Raw genomic sequence first — 19,032 nt, forward strand, 5'->3', positions numbered from 1 at the left:
CCCCTGTGTAGCATCCATCCCATTACTCCGGGTATCAATTCAATACCCTTGTATTTCTCATCTTGTTCCTTAGGAATAAAAAAGCCTTCAAGAAATGCCCTGCGTAGGCTTACTTACAAGTTCAGCCGCAAGCGTCTCTGAGCAATGCAGGGTCTCTACTAGAGTTTTTAGTGCTTGGTTCCCTAGGAAGGAGCTGGCCGGGTCCTCTCTTCTCTTCCTGCGACCCGTGGAGTAGGAAAAAGCAACATGGAAGCAATAAAGCACCCTCTCACAGGGATGGCATTTCCTCCCATCGGGTTTCATGTGGCAGTTTCAAGATGCTGGGGGATGGCTGAATCTTAGCGTGAAGGCTGCATTTTACTCATCTCCCCACCCCCACATCAAGGTTGATTCCCGGCAACAGTGCTATAGACTAAATTATCCCTCATGGACAGAGAGAGATCTTAAAACATAATAGCTTTTATAACATGTTTGGTTCCTTCAGTGTTTGATACAGATGATAGAAGGCTCCAATGTGTGTTTAATAAAAGTTTGAACGTGGAGTATGTTTTGTTTCTGACAGCTTGGGAGGTGAACCACTGTGACCTGTGTCCACTTCTGTTGTACTGCACTGCAGCGAGAAGTTATGCAGTTGTGAACAATCAGACATAATCCAGCTTCTAATACAGATCCTTACTGTGCAGGAATTTGTGATTATGTTGGGACCCTATTAGAACTGAAGGGACAGGTAGGAGCCTGTGGGTAGGAGTGCCTTTCACCTGCTTAGGTTGGTTTGCCCCCTGTGCTGTTTCCTTGGAGAACCACAATAATCAGGCTTTAGTGACATCCCAAGTAGACTACTGTAACATGCTGTACTTGAAGCTGCCTTTGCAGATTATCTGGAGGCTACTATTTGTTCAGAATGCAGCAGGCGGTTTTACTTATACAGCACCAATATTAACATAACATAAGAAAGGCCCTGCTGGATCAGACCAAGGCCCATCAAGTCCAGAAGTCTGTTCACACAGTGGCCAACCAGGTGCCTCTAGGAAGCCACTAACAAGACGAGTGCAGCAGCACCATCCTGCCTGTGTTCCACCGCACCCCAAATAATAGGCATGCTCCTCTGATACTAGAGAGAATAGGTATGCAGCATGACTAGTATCCATTCTAACTAACAGCCATGAATACCCCTCTCCTCCATGAATATGTCCACTCCCCTCTTAAAGCCCTCCAATATTACAACATCCATGGGCTCTTAATATCTCAAATTCTGCCTGCTCCTATGTTAACCTAATCTAGATAGTAGGATCTTCTACAAAGCCTCTCCTCTGTATTGCCCTACGATTTGGAAATAAAGTGGGTGTTCAGGTCAGAGCTTTGTTTGCAGTAGTACCAAAATTGTGCAACTCCCTTGCAAGCCGCTTTGGGTCTCCATTGGGGAGAAAGGTGGGGTATAAATGAATTAAATAAATAGTTTGTTTTCCTGAGACTCAAAGCAGATACTCAGCATAAATTAATACTGTGTATGATCAATAATACGGTGATAAGCAATGTACTAGGACTAGGATTGCAGAAATCTGCAATCAGAACATGTTTGACATGATATACAATGGAGATGTGTGTGTGTGTGTGTGTGTGTGTAAAGTGCCATCAAGTTACAGCTGACTTATGGCGACCCCAGCAAGGGGCTTTCAATGCAAGTGAGATGCAGAGGTGGTTTGCCATTGCCTTACTCTGAAGCATCTTCCTTGAAGGTCTCCCTTCAATGTACTGACCCTGCTAAGCTTCCAAGATCTGACAAGATTGGGCTATATCATGCCACCTACCCTCCCGTAGAATGTAGATACAATGCAGACAAATAATGCACTACAGCAGGAGGAGGAAGGCCAGCAGAGTTATCCAAGACAGTGTAACTATGACATTGCCCTGAGAGGGCCTAGCCTGGCAATCACTGGCAGAATGATCAGTTTGCAATTGATGCGCCTTTTGTTTTTCATGGGCAGGGACAGGGAGCTGCTTCCTTTGCTAAAGCAGTGGCAAGAACCAATTCAGCCACTCTTCAGCTAAAGGTGAGATTGTGGCTGTGGGGGCAAGCTTTTGAGTTCTCCAGAACACTTTGTCAGGTTGGAGGTTGACGGAAGCTGATATAAGGGGACAAAAAGATGCTTCAGGCCAAGATGCCCTGGCTTGCTTTTGTTATTGATTTAAATTGCATTATAATCTGTTAGGATTTGTGTTTTATGCTTGGCTTTGTTTTATTGCTGCGAGCTGCCTTGAGCAGGTCTGGAGAGACAGCGTACAAATAGATTAAATAATTATTTCAGTGCCCCATGTCTGCATCCTGTATAGAATAGGATGCACAGAAGGAGCATTTGCATCATGGCCTGAAATATTTTTTTTCCCCTTCACATCTCACCCCTTTTTGGGTTTTAACTTTCAGACTAAAGAGGAGCAGCTGATGGAATAGACAAGAACCCAGAGTTTACCTGGAAGGAGAAGAAAGAATAGACGTGGTGCAGCCTTATTGCCCTACATTCCATATTACTTTCCATACTACTGACCTGTATGAATCATCCAATTGTATTATTTTATTGGTTCTTGTAGGTTATCCGGGCTGTGTAACTGTGGTCTTGGTATTTTCTTTCCTGACATTTCGCCCGCAGCTGTGGCAGCCATCTTCAGAGGAGTAACACTGAAGGACATTCCTTCAGTGTTACTCCTCTGAAGATGCCTGCCACAGCTGCGGGCGAAACATCAGGAAAGAAAATATCAAGACCACGGTTACACAGCCCGGATAACCTACAAGAACCAATGAACTTTGACCGTGAAAGCCTTTGACAATATTTTGTATTATTTTACTTTGGGAGCTGTGGAATTAGTTTACAACCAGCATGCTCTGCTCAAATATTGTATTGGTTCCTTGGGGCTGTGTTTACAAATTTGACCTGTGTGACACTAGCTCTCTCGGGTGGGTAGTATCAAATGAATTGACATCGCCTTCCGTGATGATTAATTTTGTTTTCAAACTGTTCCAATGGTAAAAATTTACTCACTTTTTGTTTTTTTACTTTTTGCTCTAAAGACTTTTTCCAGAACCACCCACTTGAAAGTTTGTAAGCTTTAGCCACTCGACTAGATGATGGAATCATAATAAGAATTGAGAAAATATTTTATCTACTTGTGTGCCAATGCTAACAGATCCTCTGGAGAAAGAACCTGTAGCTAGACAGTATGTGTAGTGGTTAGAGTGTTGGACAAGGAACTGGGAGACCCAGGTTTGAATCCCTACTGTAACCATGGAAGCTTGCTGGGTGACCTTATGCCAGCCACTTGCTCTCAGCCTTGCTTGCCTTACAGGATAAAATGGAGAAGACAAAAATGATATACATCATCACTGTGGTTCCTTGTTGGAGAAAAAGGCAAGGTATAAATGAAGTCAGATCAATAAAGAATATGGTGTGAAGATTGGTACAATGAAAATTGACAGGTTTTCCATCTTTCCTAACAACTCCTTTCCCTTGACGTAGTTCTTCATTCTTCTGGCCAGTTTCAGTAGTGTTTCTTTAGAGTAGGCTTGCCAACCTCCAGGTACTAGCTGGAGATCTGCTATTACATCTGATCTCCAGCTGATAGAGATCAGTTCACCTGGCGAAAATAGCTGCTTTGGCAATTGGGCTCTATGGCATTGAAGTCCTCCCCTCTTCAAACCCTGCCCCGAAAACCTCCTGCCAGGACCTGGCAACCCTAGCCATGGGTCTTACAGGAAAAAATGATAACTAGAAAAGGTGTACACTCTTCCTTGGTTCTCCTCCCCCTCCCTATGGTTGCCTTGCTTCCTTTGCTCGGAGGAACGGAAGTGGCAGAAGACTTCCTGTTGTGGTCACAGTGAGGTTACTACTGTTGGGTTGGCCCTGCCTGCTCCTGTTCCAATAATGCGGGGGTGGGGAACATCAGGCCCGGGGACCGTTTAAGGCCCGCGAAGTCATTTGGTCTGGCCCTTCATGGGTCCTGGCAGATCTCTAGCTCAGAAGGATCTAAGACTGGTGATCCGCCCCCTCCCGCGGACAGGAATAGCTGCTATTCAAGGCAGATGTGAGTTTGTTTTGCCAAGAAAAGGAACCTTTTTCCCCCCTTGCAGAAGGGTCGTTAGCTATGGAGCTGCTAGGACCGCCCAAGAAACTGTGTTAACCCTTTCCCACCCAGGCCGTGGAGAAACATATTGGTTGGCGAATTTTTAAGTTGATAATTTTGTATGGCCCGCAAATGATGTTATAAATATCCAAATGGCCCTTGGCAGAAAAAAGTTTCCCCACCCCTGCTTTAATGGCAGCTTGCTATGTAGGATTGCTGGGAAACTGTTTTTCCCTTTCAAGCCATTGATGTGATTGCTAAAGGGCAGAATGGGATATTTCCTAAAGTCAGTGGCATGTATGGCTGCAAGTTTCAAATGGTGTCAAACTCAGGCTGCAGTCCTACCAGGCATGCGTATCTTTGTATGTGTTATGCATTATTTAATAAAAATAACAGGTGTGTTTACATCTCAGGCTTTTAGGCGAAACAAAATTATATATACAAAACAGAATTTTAATTAAAATAGAATAAAATAATTTTTTATCTCTGAGAAGACATGCACACGTTAATTTGCACGGCTTCAACTGCAGCATCCAATTTGCAAACACAATGGGCAGAAGGAGAAACTGAGCTGAGGTTTTTGAAGGGCTGCACAGATGAACTGGTTGTCTGCCAACATTTATGTTTGTGAAGGTAAAATTCAAAAGTGGTGGTTTTCCTTTCGGTTTGAATCTAAACATAACCGTTTTCCTTCCTGTTTAACTGGAGTGTGGCTTTTTTCTTATAAAGTACAACTGAAATCATCATATATACCGCACTGGAAACCAGTGTCCTTCATGTTAGGGTTGCCAACTTCCAGGTACTAGCTGGAGATCTCCCACTATTACAACTGATCTCCAGCCGATAGAGATCAGTTCACCTGGAGAAAATGGCTGCTTTGGCAATTGGACTCTATGGCATTGAAGTCTCTCTCCTCTCCAAACCTCCTCTGGCTCAGCCCCAAAAACCTCCTGCCAGTGGTGAAGAGGGACCTGGCAACCCTACATCATATGTGCATATTTCATGACAGGGAGCTTTGAGCACATGTGTTTCTAAAGCCATTCTGGATTGGAACTGATTAAAAATAAAATGTTAGTAATTAAATGTTAGTCATTTGTGACAAAAATCAATAAAAAGTCAGAAGGAATACAATAAAAATTCAATTAAAATACAGTAAAAACGTCAGTTTTCCAACAATTTCCCCTCTCCCTCCCCTATCATATCCTTTGATCCAATTCTTGTTGGACTTAATATAAATTGAGCAGGTACTGGAAGTCTAATCACTCGTATTATTTTCTCATCCTTCCAGGTCAGTGGTTCCCAACCTTTTTTTTGACCAGGGACCACTAGGACTTTTTTGTTCAGTGCAGGGACCCCAAGGTTCAAAATAAAAATTCCAAGAATTTGAAAATAAACTTTAATCATAACTGTTAGTTAAACATTAAGCTTAGAATAATATTTGAATATATATTTTTATAATAGAGAACTTTTAATTGAAAATATTAATTTATTATGGGTTTATAACTTTGTTTCGCGGACCTTAATTTAGTTCTCGCGGACCCCTGGGGATCCACGGAACCCTGGTTGGGAACCAGTGTTCTAGGTAGATAAGGCCAGATTAAGAAAAGGGCAAGAGTCCAGGAGCACCTTAAAGACTAACAAGAATATTTTCTGGTAGGGTGTGAGCTTTCGTGAGCCACAGCTGTGGCTCACGAAAGCTCACACCCTACCAGAAAATATTCTTGTTAGTCTTTAAGGTGCTCCTGGACTCTTGCCCTTTTCTACTACTGCAGACAGACGAACACGGCTACCCACTGTGAATTAAGGCCAGATGAAGACATACATTACTGAAGCCCAAGAGGCCTCATGTGTGTGTGTGTTAAGTGCCGTCAAGTCGCTTCCGACTCATGGCGACCCTATGAATGAAAGTCCTCCAAAATGTCCTATCTTTGACAGCCTTGCTCAGATCTTGCAAATTGAAGGCTGTGGCTTCCTTTATTGAGTCAATCCATCTCTTGTTGGGTCTTCCTCTTTTCCTGCTGCCCTCAACTTTTCCTATCATGACGGTCTTTTCCAGTGACTCTTGTCGTCTCATGACGTGACCAAAATACAACAGTTTAGTCATTTTAGCTTCTAGGGTCAGTTCAGGCTTGATTTGATCTATAACCCACTGATTTGTTTTTTTGGCAGTCCACGGAATCCGTAACACTCTTCTCCAACACCACATTTCAAAGGAATCTACTTTCTTCCTATCAGCTTTCTTCACTGTCCAGCTTTCACACCCATACATAGTAATAGGGAATATGATGGCATGAATTAATCTAGTCTTGGTGGCCAGAGTCACATCCTTACACTTCAAAATCTTTTCTAGCTCCTTCATGGCTGCCCTTCCCAGTCTCAATCTCCTTCTAATTTCTTGGCTGCAGTCTCCCTTTTGGTTGATGGTGGAGCCAAGGAATAGAAAGTCTTGAACAATTTCAATTTCCTCATTGTCAACCTTAAAGTTGTGTAATTCTCCTGTAGTCATTACTTTTGTTTTCTTGATGTTCAGCTGTAGTCCTGCTTTGGCACTTTCTCTTTTAACTTTCAGCAATAGTTGTTTCAAATCTTCACTATTTTCTGCCAATAATGTAGTGTCATCAGCATATCTCAAATTATTAATGTTCCTCCCTCCAATTTTCACTCCACCTTCATCTAAATCTAATCCAGCTTTCCTAATTATATGTTCTGCATATAGATTGAAGAGATAGGGAGATAAAATACATCCTTGTCTGACACCTTTGCCAATTGGAAACCATTCCGTTTCTCCATATTCTGTTGGAATGCTATGAGAGGCCTCATAGCATTAGCAAAAACAAACAAACAAAAAAACCACCCCAAAACTTTTAATTCGAACACTGATCTTTGGAGGCCTCTCCTGACTCGAGGTCCTAAATCTGTAGTTGCCTCGGGCTAGCGCGTCGATCCCCTTTTCGAGCCAAGAAGAGCCGGGCGGAGCAGGCGCTCGGGAGCGTCGGGCCGCCAGGGGGCGCAGCGACTCCAGCGCTCGCTCCGTCTCCCCCGGCTGCCAGCCCAGGCGAGCCGCGGCGTGTTTCCTGGGCGGGCGGGCGAGCGGCGGACGGTCCCTCCTGGCGCGGCGAGCCGGGCTCGGGCATCGGCGCCCTCGAGTCATGGAGCTGCGAGCAGAGCTGTTAAAATCCATCTGGTACGCCTTCACGGCCCTGGACGCGGAGAGAAGCGGCAAAGTGTCCAAGTCGCAGCTGAAAGTAAGTGCGGGAAGGAAGGAAGGAAGGAGGCGGCGGCTGTAGGCAGGGAGAGAGGGCAGCGGCGGCTTCCCGCGGCTCGAGGGCTCGCCCTTCGTGCCCAGGAGGGCTTTGCAGGCGCGAACTTGGCACGCGGCCAGTTGGAAGCAGTTGCAGGGATGGTCGACTGCTTTCCTCCCGAATAGGTTTCAAAGCCCTAGAGATCTCCCCCCCCCCCCCAGCAGAACCAACACTTTGGAATTAAATCCTCTGCTGCTTTGATGTGCCTGCGCCCCATTGCATTGGGGTTTAAACACCTGGGGGGCTGGGGAAATGACTAGGCACGACCTCTCCTTCCTGTTGTATTTCCTCTCCCCTTCCAAGGGAGCAGCCTTTTGTAAATACACCGGTTGCAAAACCGTTGAGCCCAAACTGATTTGTACTGATTTCAGAAGCTGCCTTCAAACCTTTGGGAGGAGGGACTGTTTGGTTCCTTTCCACCTCCCTTTCTTCGGGTGCGATCCGTTCTTTTGGGTCTGAAAGATCAGGCGCCGATGAGATCTGAAATAAGCCGTCCTGCGTTGTGACTTGTAAAGTAGCAGCAGAGGCGGTGCGTGAAAGTAACAGTTGAGATCCAGGGCTGGGACTTGTTCCATCATCATGTGAGTGGTGGAAGATGAGATGGAAATGTGTGCTAGGAAAGTAGGGCAGAGATGCTAGCAGGGCACAGATGATAGCAGATAGTTTGGCGGGTTGTGAAATCCGTCCAGGCATATGCATTTAAGGTTGTGATCCTTCCCAGCGTTTAAAATAAGGCAGCGGTTGAACCGCTGGAGCATCATCCACTCCCTTTGAATGATGCCAGGTGAATGTAAAGGCAGCTGTCCTTGGAGAACTCCCACGCTGCTGCAGAAGGTCTTGGTTTTTGTAAAACGGTTCTTGCGAAATTTTACACCCTAATGACGTTATGCAAATATCCTGTTTTATAACTTCTTTGGAAATCTTGCCTGGCCTTGCATTAAACTAGAAACAGCACTTCACAAGCTAGACACAATGATTATAAAGTAGTGGTATTTAATAACATATCCACCACTGATAGTATATAGGCAAAAACATGTATTGTTGATTATTGCCTTAAAAGTAACACCAAAGAGAGGACTATGCCTTGTTACAAACAAATAGCAGTATTATAGGTAAGTCCATGAAAGGGGGTGCCAACCTCCCTTTCTTCCACAGATATGCTTCTTGAGAGTAGCAATTCAGTAGTGCAGTTGTTCTCAACAGAAGCCCGGTGATCTTTCTGTTTCAGCAATTAATGCCTTCTTCAGGAATCACTATATCATAAATTAGTACATAATGCTAATTAACAAATAATAATTAATATAAATATGCTAGCAATTGGCTTAAACAAGGGAGAAAATAGAGAGAAGATAGAACATCATACTCACACGCTGGCTGTTATTAACATTCTCTGCGTTGGCAATTTACCAAAGATACTGCCCTTAATTTTAAATGGTGCAGTCACATGTAAGAATTAACCATTAAAGAGACAGTTACATTTTGCATTAAGGCTTGAGGATGTGTTGCATAGGAGTAAAAAATAATTGCTTCAGCTGCTTCCTCTCAGATTGTAACTGGGCTGGAGCCCCAGAAGACTTGGTCCTGCGCTCCAGAATGTCTGCAGTCATCTCTCCAGTATGGTAGTTTGTTCCGGGGTTCCAGTGCTGGGGAAACAAAAAAATCAGGCCTGGGAACAGAATTTTAAAACTTGTTTCCAGCAGCCCCAGGTTACACTTGGCATAAAGTCTTGAATAATCCATTTTAAACAGGTAATATGAAAAAAAGAGTTGTTCTGAGGGCCCCAAAGTCTCTCAACTTTTGCAGGCTGGCCTTGCGGAGACATAGCAAAGAGAAGAGGAAAACAAACAGCACTGAGCTATCCTAGCAATTACATCATTGTTTCTTTGTGGAATCTTGCTGACAGCAAACACAGCAAAAGTGTTATGTGCTTGTGTTAGCAACTTCTACTTCTTGGTCTCAAAGACTGTTATTCATATTTGAAAGCAGAGGTGCCATTTTTGTAGATGTGGGTAAGTTTTCCTGCCAGTTTCATAGGTCTGCTCTTATTTTCTTAATCCTGGTAATAATAAAAAATCTCAGTCACTTTGGAGCTGTGTTTTCTGAAACAAGTAATATCTATTACATGCCATGGATGGCTATTTAAATATTTTAAATGACTATTTATGTCTGTCCAGTCCATCTGCTAAAGTTCTCTTCTCAAGTCCTTCTCTCTGTGCTCCTGTCTGCAGAGGTGTGTGGTGATAAGGGGCAGGGCTTTTTCAATGGTGGCACCTTGCCTTTGGAATGCCTTCCCCCTTGAGGCTCACCTGGTGCCTATCTTTCTTTCCTCAGGCACTAGGCCAGAACATCCCTTTTGACCCAGGCTTTTAACTGAGGGGGCTGCATCTTTTTTAGCTGTTCTGTAGTTTTCTTCTAGCCTGAGGACAGTCCCATGAATATCATTTTAGGTGGTTCAGTGTTTCTGTTATGCTGTTTTTAAAGGCTTCTTTATTTTTGTTATGTTGTTTTAGTTGTGGTCAGCATTGAGGTGGCATATAAATTTTCTGAATGTATAAATAAATCAGGGATAGTGTTTTGGAAGAAATGACATCTGATAGCTGTAAAGTAACACTATAGCCCCATATATACTAAGCTGCAGGGCCTTAATTGCAACTGGTGATATTAATGTGTGTAATGGTAGAGTAGACGGAGAGAATTGTCACATGATAACAAACAAGAAAAAATACCACTTTAACCACTAATCATTTTTGCAAGATTGCTAGCTTTCTCTGATAGAGTTCCAGCACCTTTTTTGGATGGGCAGACATTCAATAGGTCATGTGGTGTGAGGATGCCCAGTTGGATTTCTGTTTGCTGTGCATATGCAGCCCTGGCTGGAAAAAAAGTGGCAATTCTAAGCATGTTCTCATGCCTGTACGTGTATGTAGGGCCCCTGCGGTGCTTTTGTTCTGAATTATGGTTGTAAAGCTGCAGTGGGCCTTGCAGATAAGCTTCCTGTGGGTATGCCGAAATGCGTTGTTCTGGTGTCAGCAAGCAGGTTTTTCTTCCTGTTGGCTGCGCACGGCTCTCACCTCTCTGGAAACGTCTGGTGTTAGGGTTATTCATCTGGTTTTAAGACCAGTGCCAACAGTCAAAACGTTTAGCTCCTGGCTTAAAAAGCTTAGAAGTCAAGGGGTGGAGATATCATGTACACCCTGCAGAGCAAATGTGACTTGGGGGGTCAAAATGGAAACTTTGTTTTCACCTTGGGTCCTATAAGAGTCTTTGCGTTGGAGGTGCAAATGAGTGGGTTGCATTGCTGCAGTTAAAATAGCACCTTTTACTTGACCATTGTTGGATAAGATGGAACTCATTGCCGCAGTATGTGATTATGTCTAGTAGTTTGGGTAGTTTTTTGCTATTGTTGTTTTACTTTGTTGCCAAACCAGGCCGCCAAGATAGCCTTTCATCTCACATAAGCCATTGGCCACATTAGCTGTAATGTAACTCATGTTCAGCAGCAGCGGACCTCTGATGGTTTCATGGATGAAGGAGAAATGCTTACGTTCCTCTTGCTCTGCTTGTGAGCGTTGCAGAAACTTCTGGCTGGCCGCAGCTGGAGACCAGGTTCTGGACTAGGGAGTCTTTGGTCTGATCCAAACAACATTTTCACACACCAGCGTGATATAGTGGTTAAGAGCGGTGGTTTGGAGTGGTGGACTCTAATCTGGAGAACTGGGTTTGATTCCCCACTCCTCCACATGAGCAGTGGGTGCTAATCTGGTGAACTGGGTTGGTTTCCCCAGTCCTACACATGAAGCCAGCTGGGTGACCTTGGGCTATTCACAGCTCTCTTAGAGCTCTCTCAACCCCACCTACCTCACAGGTTGCCAGTTGTGGGGAGGGGAAGGAAAGATGGTTGTAAGCTGGTTTGATTCTTCCTTAAGTGGTAGAGAAAGTCAGCATATAAAAACCAACTCTTGTTTGTATGACTAATGTAAATGGGGTTTCCTAGGGCAATCTTGGGAATACAGCCGAGTGAAGGATGCTTGCCTTTACCTGTGCATTCTGTTTTCGTGGTGAGCCTGTCTCCTGTGCTTCTCAGCTGGACTTCATTGTCAAAGCTCAGCCCAAGGACATAGGATATAATAATTATAGAAGGCTTCTGTGCATGTATAGAATGCCTTGCCTACATCACAGCCAACTCAAAAGTTAGTGAGCAGAGCTTCAAGGTCGAAGCACCTGGCTTCCAGGCAGGCTAGAGTTCCAGCTTCTCTCATTTTACCAGTGATGGCTTGTTAAGCCTGTTCCTTACCTGCTTTTTACCAGGATTGTTCTGCATTGCAGATTCAAAGCTGAGGTTTGAATAAATTATACATTTAAACAGAAGATGCAACTTCATTTGTGGTTTCCTGTACTGTTAAGTAAGGGGAATTTTTATAGGTGTGGAGGTTCTCCCCTGTCTCCTCCTTATACTTTGCATGTTGCAACAAGACACTTTTCTTGAGATTCCTATTTTCTCTCAAATCCGGGAGTTTTTACAAGTTGTAAATGTAAGGCTCCTGGTCTAACCTGTATAATACCATCTGTTTCACTTCCTTCAAATTTTCCCCACAAAGTCTTTGGCACATCTTGCCTACTATGAGAGAGCCAGCGTGGTTTAGTGGTTAAGAGCGGTGGTCTGGAACGGTGGACTCTGATCTGGAGAATCGGGTTTGATTCCCCACTCTTCCACATGAGTGGTGGATGCTAATCTGGTGAATTGGATTTGTTTCCCCACTCCTACACATGAAGCCAGCTGGGTGACCTTGGGCAAGTCATGCTCTCTCAGCCTCACCCACCTCACAGGGTGTCTGTTGTGGGGAGGGGAAGGGAAGGCGATTGTAAGCCGGTTTGATTCTGCCTTAAGTGGTAGAGAAAGTCGGCATTTAAAAAACAACTCTTCTTTGTCGTCGTCTTCTACCTTGATGACTGGTTAGTGAGAGCAGACACCAGGGACGCTCTGGCACACATTCTTTAAAATCTATAAACTGTAAAAGCTTTCCGCTTAAAAAGCGAATTTCAGTAAGTCACGCTTCTCTCCCTCTGGCCTCTCTGTGAGCTCTCTTATAGTTATACATTTTGACAAGCTCTCTCTCTCTCTCCAGTGGCAGCTTCAGAGACCTGAGGGAAGTGCCCTCCTTCCCCATCCTTTTCATGCGAAAAGGACAGGAAACTGGCTAGTGGGAAGGAGCACCCTGTTTTTGCTAGGAGCTTTCTAAAACTCTTTGCAGCTGGCCTACCTGTGCACAGAACTCATGTGTAGTCAACTGCACAGGTGACTACTTGATGAACAACAGTTAGAGGCAAGTGCAGCCATGTTTTACCCAGCAGAAGTCCATTAATAATTTTCACTTCTTTAATTAACTTTGCTTTAAAATTGGTTTAAGTTAACTGATGTTTTTTTGGAGACTAGGTAGGAGTCAAATGATCTGTTCAGGCATTTCTAGTTCTATTTTTTAACCTCAAGCCATATTCCCTCCTACTGTTGATCATAATCCATTATGCATTTTGTGCAGTTACGAAGGGGGGGGGGGTAAGAATACAGAAGAAACATTGTTGTGGCCGCTTTGTAGTTCTTAGAGAGTTTTCTTAATAGTACCTTTTGTTAGGAGCAGGAGTTTGCATGTTTGAGTTTAGCTCAGTAGCCAGCCATTATTTGGGCTCGCCATTGCTCTTTCTCTTCCCTTAAGTCCACTGTGCATGCTTAAACACTTGTGGGGAGGGGAAGCAGAAGTCTGTCATACTTCTCTGAACTTTGGAACAGGCAGAGCCAGTATCTTCTGCTGTTTCTGCCTGCTCCATAGCTCATGATGATAGAGAGAAGCATTCCCCCTGACTCATGGGGAAGACCAGATAGGGAGCCTCATATAGCAGTGAGTTTTAGAGCATCCAGAATCTTCTGTATGATCCCAGAGCTTAAGGCACATAAGAGATCCTGCCCCTGAGTTGTCTGCTATATGTGTGTAGAGGAAATCTGATGGACAAATCTGTGAAGACCAGACTTTTTTTAATTTATAAAATGTATGTATTTGTTTCCTTTAAACGTAGCTAGCCTTTCTCTCTGAGACTCAAGGTAGATTATTACATAGTGTAACACAACTTAGTCAAATTGCATGATGCATTCAATAAACAATGTAATAGAACTAAGATTACAAAAATTAGAAACAATGCCAAATTTTTTTTGGATAGGATATGTCATAAAAAGTTCAAAAAATGGAATTACAAAAGTAGAAAACAATGCAGTAAAAGCAGTATAAGTCACAAAAAATAAACAATAAACAGTGCAATAGATAAATAGTACAATATCCTGTACCATATATATAGATATACACACATCTCTCCAGAGAACCTGCTCAAAATGGCTTATAAAAATAAAACATGATAAAATCATGTAACATGAAAATCATTTTGAAAAATGAACAAAAAAATTGTGTGTTGGCCTATATAAGAAAACGCTCGAAGCTGGAAAAAACTATTATAGGTGATTAAAGTCGTTTGATTGCAAAGATAGTAAATGTTCTTTCTAAGGTTGATTTGACAAATAAATAACATTTACAAAGTAGATGAGGAAAAGATCTAGGTACTATTCCATGTGAAATGTAGAGTTGCATACTAAGATATGGCTCTAGGTTAATGTTATATCAATGGTATCTATCTCTGCATAAACTAGTGAAAATCTATAAGAATTTACTGGATAGTTGTTTTTATTGTAACCTTCCTAGAGTTGATTTTCATCATACGTAGTAGGAAATGTGTTTGAGCAAAAAACTATGGGCAGTCATGTCTTGATGTAATACAAGATGGCTTTGGTTCTGATTTATCTTTAACAATTGAGGCTTTTTGCTTAGTTATATACCAAAGGTTTCCAACAACTTTTGTTCTGTTGTGTTACATCTTATCACAGCTGCTAGAATTGTATTTGCAAGACATTGGAAGCAAACTTTCGCACCAACCATTTATGAATGGGCTCAAAAAAGTTTAGGGACGCATCAGTTGATCAGATTGACAGTACTGAGGAACGGGAAATATTTTCAACAGATAGAGTTGCTTTGGAGTCCAATTTTGGCTAAGTGATGTTTTCTCACCAAGTAGGGTCATTATTTTGTTTATGTAATCTTTTCTGTATATATTGTGTGTTTTTGTATAAAAACCTAAAATTCATACTAAAAAGCCCATAACAAAATAAAAAAATGAACAACCATTATAAACCCAGATTTAGATAAATTTAGATTAAGAGGAGGATAAAAGAGGAGCATAGGAAAAGGGGAAAGATTTATGTCCACATTCTAGCAATAGAGAGATGTGGTATTGGCTATAACTGCTGGCGAAGGAAGTTTGTTACCTTTTCAGAAGCATTCAAACTCATACAATCTTATCAGCAGTGCCCCTCAAGACCAAGCAGAACTTGAAAGGAGAATTTCGTTTTCATGAAATGAAAGGTGTTGAAACAAGGTGTCCTGGAAACTGCAAAAATCAGAAGCACTGAAAAATATAAATAGAAACTGGGACTATTAAAGTGCAAGGTGGAGGGAGTAAATTAAGAGAGGATTTGATAAAGGGTGATTTTTCATGGAGCTTTGTTGCGGTTTATCGTCTGATTTGCGTCGGCGCAAATTTTTGATTATTCATGGCTGCTCCGGATTTTCCCGAATTTAGCGACAAAAAACACTTTTGAGCCGTTTTTTCCTGTTGGTGCGCTTTTTTTGGCTCGGAGCTCCATGAAGAATTGTTTGCTTTGGTTCATTTGCCCCTGCCCATGACGGCTATTTCCCGTCCCCCAAGAACGCCGATTGGCTAGGGGGGGTTTCGTGCTTGGTTGAAAACACCGCCCCTTTTGTTGCCAGCAGGTGTCGCTTCCTTGCTCAGTGTTCTGACCGCGCTACACAGCGTAGGGATTGGTCAGTTGGGTGACTATTTTTATTTATTTCCTTTGTTTCAAAAGTCCCGCTTGATTGCTGGTGGATTCGAGCCAATCACATCCAGCGGTCAGGTCACATGCCCCCTCTTAGCCAATGGCGGAGGGGTTTTGCAGCTCGCAGCCATGAATGTGGTTTGTGTTGGAAGAGGGGGGCTTATTGTTGAGTTTTGAGAATTCGGATGGGGAAAGTTTGCATCTAGAGAAGTGGGTAGAGGACACGTGTGTGGAGACGGGGGTGGGCAGTGAAGCTCTTCCTCGATGCCCCAGGCCTCTGGGCGGCGGGAGAGGGAAAGCCGCGGCCTCCGTCTCTTCTGCTGGCCCGTTTCCCCAGCCCCCCATCGCCATTTTTTCTCGGTTCCTGGAAACAGAAGGCTTAATCCTCCCCAAGCGGCAGCCCTCATCCTTTCGGAGTGGATCCGCTTTCTGGTTGGGCTGGCGCAGAAAAGGGCCAGAAGTCTCTCTGGCGGCGGCTTCTCCGCCCGGGCATCGGGAGCAAGTCGAGCGAGGGAGCCGCTGCGGGTCACCGGCCAGCCGGGCCATCCCCAGCTGCTCGGGAACCCTGGGGGCTGGCTGGAAAGGCAGGCCGGAGGGCGCCGAGTTGAGGAAGAGTGGGGGGATCGCAGAGGGAGGCTGGGTGGGAGTTCCCCCCCTTCCCGGGTGGGGGGAGGAGGAGGAGGTCTGGGGCTCCTTGGCCATTGATGCATGGGAGGTTTTGCCTTGGGTTTGCACAATTCCAGATGCACATTTTCCCCATCCAAATTCTCAAAACTCAACAGTAAGCTCCCCATGCAGGGTTTTGAGAATTCGGATGGGGGAAATGTGCATCTAGAGTGCGGCAAATCCAAGGCGAAACCTCCCAGGCATAACACACATTGGGAGGAAGGGAGCCTCCGGGTTTCAGGCGGGGACTGTTGGGGGGGATTGTATGGAGAGGAGAGGCAGCTACCAGGGCGGCAGCCCTGGGCAGCCTTGAGTTGCGGAGGAACTGGGCAGAGAACGAGGAACGTGTTGAAAACTGGGGAACGGGGCTGTCTTTTGGGGAAATTAAAGAGAAGGGGGTAGAGGACGCGTGTGTGGAGACAGGGGTGGGCAGCGAAGCTCTTCCTCGATGCCCCATGCCGCTTTGATTGACTGGTCCGATTGACAGCGTGATTGAGCTGTCAGCGCTCCCTGCCGCCGGCCCGGCCTGGGCTCCAAGGGCCACAGCCGAGCCGAGCCTCTGAGATGAGCCCTCCCCAGCCCTGCGGTGGAAAGCGACGGGCTGCTGCCGAGTGGGAAGGCTGCCCTCGCCCACCCACCCCAGGGGCGTCCCGGCCAGCCCGCCGGGCCCTCCGCCTCCCCTTGCCAGAGAGAGTGTGCAGACAGGAGAGGGGAACGGCCTCAATAAGGGAACAGACAATGTCATGTATAGCTCTGTCTGCTAGTGGATGAGGGAGTCGTGAGGCCAGTCTCATGGGATGAAAAGGCCTGGTGGCCACAAGCAATGCATCTTCTCCATTGTTTTATTAAACCTCCTACTAAAGTCACCTCCCCACTCTTCATACCGGGACGGTGTTGTGCAGGTCACTTCCGTTTGTGGAGGTGATGTTACCAAAATATCAGCTAAAGTATGGGAGCATTGGTTGTATCACAATTGATGTTAAAGCCAAAAAGGAACATGGGGTTCTCATGCATTCTGTGTCAGGTGATATGTGCAATGGCTGATCTGGTGTGTGTGTGGGGGGCCAAGCAGGGAATGTTGTGGCGCTAGGGAGGGATTGTTTGAACCTATAGAAAAAGAAAGGCCAAACACCAAACAGACATGAGATCCAATCTTTTCTATGGGTTACAAGGAAAAAAACAGTTTTGCACGGTTACTCAGACCAGACAATCACATTCCCTTCCACAAAAGAGACACCCGGTGCTGAGAGAGTTCAGAGAGAAATGTGACTAGCCCAATAGATCTGTCACTTAATGGGGAGGGTTCCCAGAACTTTCACCCCCAATTTTCCCAAGTATCCCAAGGAGACTTGTTACTCATTTTAACCTTGCGCCAACCCACTGAAGCCGACCTCACTGTGGGTTCAATTCTTTAGCATCTGAACAACAACTTTGCTATTTACACACCATCTCTGCAGCAAATGCAAAAGCAAGTCATGATGGCGCCTCCACAGATTTGTCACCTGGGAAACAAATGGGTCTTTATGGCCCCCAATTAGGGAAAAGGATGTTGCCTGAAAGGCAGCTTTGACTGAGCTTCCGTCCTCGTTCCCACATGCTACAAACACAAAGTAACATTACACCAAAGTGCCTTTGCAAGGGGACTTGTTTTCTGTATAGAGCCCTCAAAGGTTTGATATTAATCCCTGTTAGGTCACAGCCTGGCCAAATCTTTTGTAGCCAGTGAAAATTGTGTGCTTGCATTCCAAAATAGCACAGGTAATGCAAATTGGGGCATTCAATCACATGTTGTGTTGGTGGTGGCGGATACCTCAGTGAAGATTTCAACACTGTCTGCGGCTGCTGTAAATGTGGATAACTCCAGGCTTGCCAAAATTATATAAAAAAACCATAATAACATAGGAACATACAAAAGGCCCTGCTGGATCAGACCAAGGCCCATCAAGTCCAGCAGTCTGTTTACACAGTGGGCAAACAGGTGCCTCTAGGAAGCCACAAACAAGACGACTGCAGCAGCACCATCCTGCCTGTGTTCCACCGCACCCAAAATAATAGGCATGCGCCTCTGATACCAGAGAGAGTAGGTATGCAGCATGACTACTATCAATTCTAACTAACAGCCATGAATACCCCTTTCCGCAATGAATATGTCCACTCCCCCCTTCCACCCCCTCCAAGCTGGCAGCCTTCACCACATCCTGGGGCAGGGAGTTCCACAATTTAACTATGCGTTGTGTGAAGAAATATTTCCTTTTATCTGTTTATAATCTCTGTCTCCAGCTTTAGCAGATGACCCCGTGTTCTAGCATTATGTGAGAGGGAGAACAACTTCTCCCTGCCCACTATCTGTACACAATACACAATTATCCAGACCTCTGTCATATCTCCCCTTAGCCGCCTTCTGTCAAAGCTACACAGCCCTAAGCGTCCTAAACGCTCCACCGTGGACAGTTGCTCTAGTCCCCTAATCATTTTGGCAGCTGTTTTCTGCACCTTTTCAAGCTCTGTAATCTACTTTTTTAGGTGTGGTGACCAGAAATGCACACAGTATTCCAAGTGTGGTCTCACCAAACATATGTACAATGGCAGTATGATATCAGCAGTTTCAATCTGTATTCCTTGTCTAATTATGGCCAGCTTGGAATTTGCCTGTTTTACAGCAGCCGCACAGTGGTTTCTCATCTTCATTCAGCTATCCACTAACTCCCCAAGATCCCTCTCTTGGTCTGTCGCTGCAAGCACAGATCCCATAAGTGTTTATGTGAAGTTGTGATTCCCCCCCCCCAATTTGCCTCACTTTACAGTTACTCACTTTGAATCTAATTTGCCATTGTAATGCACATTCTTCCACCATGCAGAGAACCTTCTGAAGCTCTTCACAGTCCAATTTTGATTTAACCAACCTAACTGATTTGGTGTCATCCTCAAACTTGGCCACTTCACTGTTTAACCCCAACTCCAGGTCATTGATGAACATTGTTGAAAAGCACCAGTACCAACACAGATCCCTTAGGAACA

At 44.6% G+C, this 19,032-nt stretch overlaps 1 protein-coding gene across 2 annotated transcripts in view; it reads left to right on the plus strand.

Annotated features, from left to right (window-relative positions):
* The first annotated feature begins 7,244 nt into the window (after nt 1–7,244).
* The window catches only part of DEF6 (DEF6 guanine nucleotide exchange factor), a 53,334-nt gene continuing 41,546 nt past the window's right edge, over nt 7,245–19,032 (plus strand). The window contains exon 1 of one of the 2 annotated variants that reach the window (XM_056844891.1): nt 7,245–7,358. In XM_056844891.1, the coding sequence (XP_056700869.1) occupies nt 7,263–7,358 (96 nt within the window). In that variant the 5' untranslated portion in view covers nt 7,245–7,262. The remainder of the gene's footprint in view (nt 7,359–19,032) is intronic. The other variant, XM_056844892.1, reaches the window with a different exon arrangement.

The sequence above is a fragment of the Euleptes europaea genome, chromosome 2 (genome assembly GCF_029931775.1).
Source record: "Euleptes europaea isolate rEulEur1 chromosome 2, rEulEur1.hap1, whole genome shotgun sequence".
NCBI lineage: Eukaryota > Metazoa > Chordata > Lepidosauria > Squamata > Sphaerodactylidae > Euleptes > Euleptes europaea.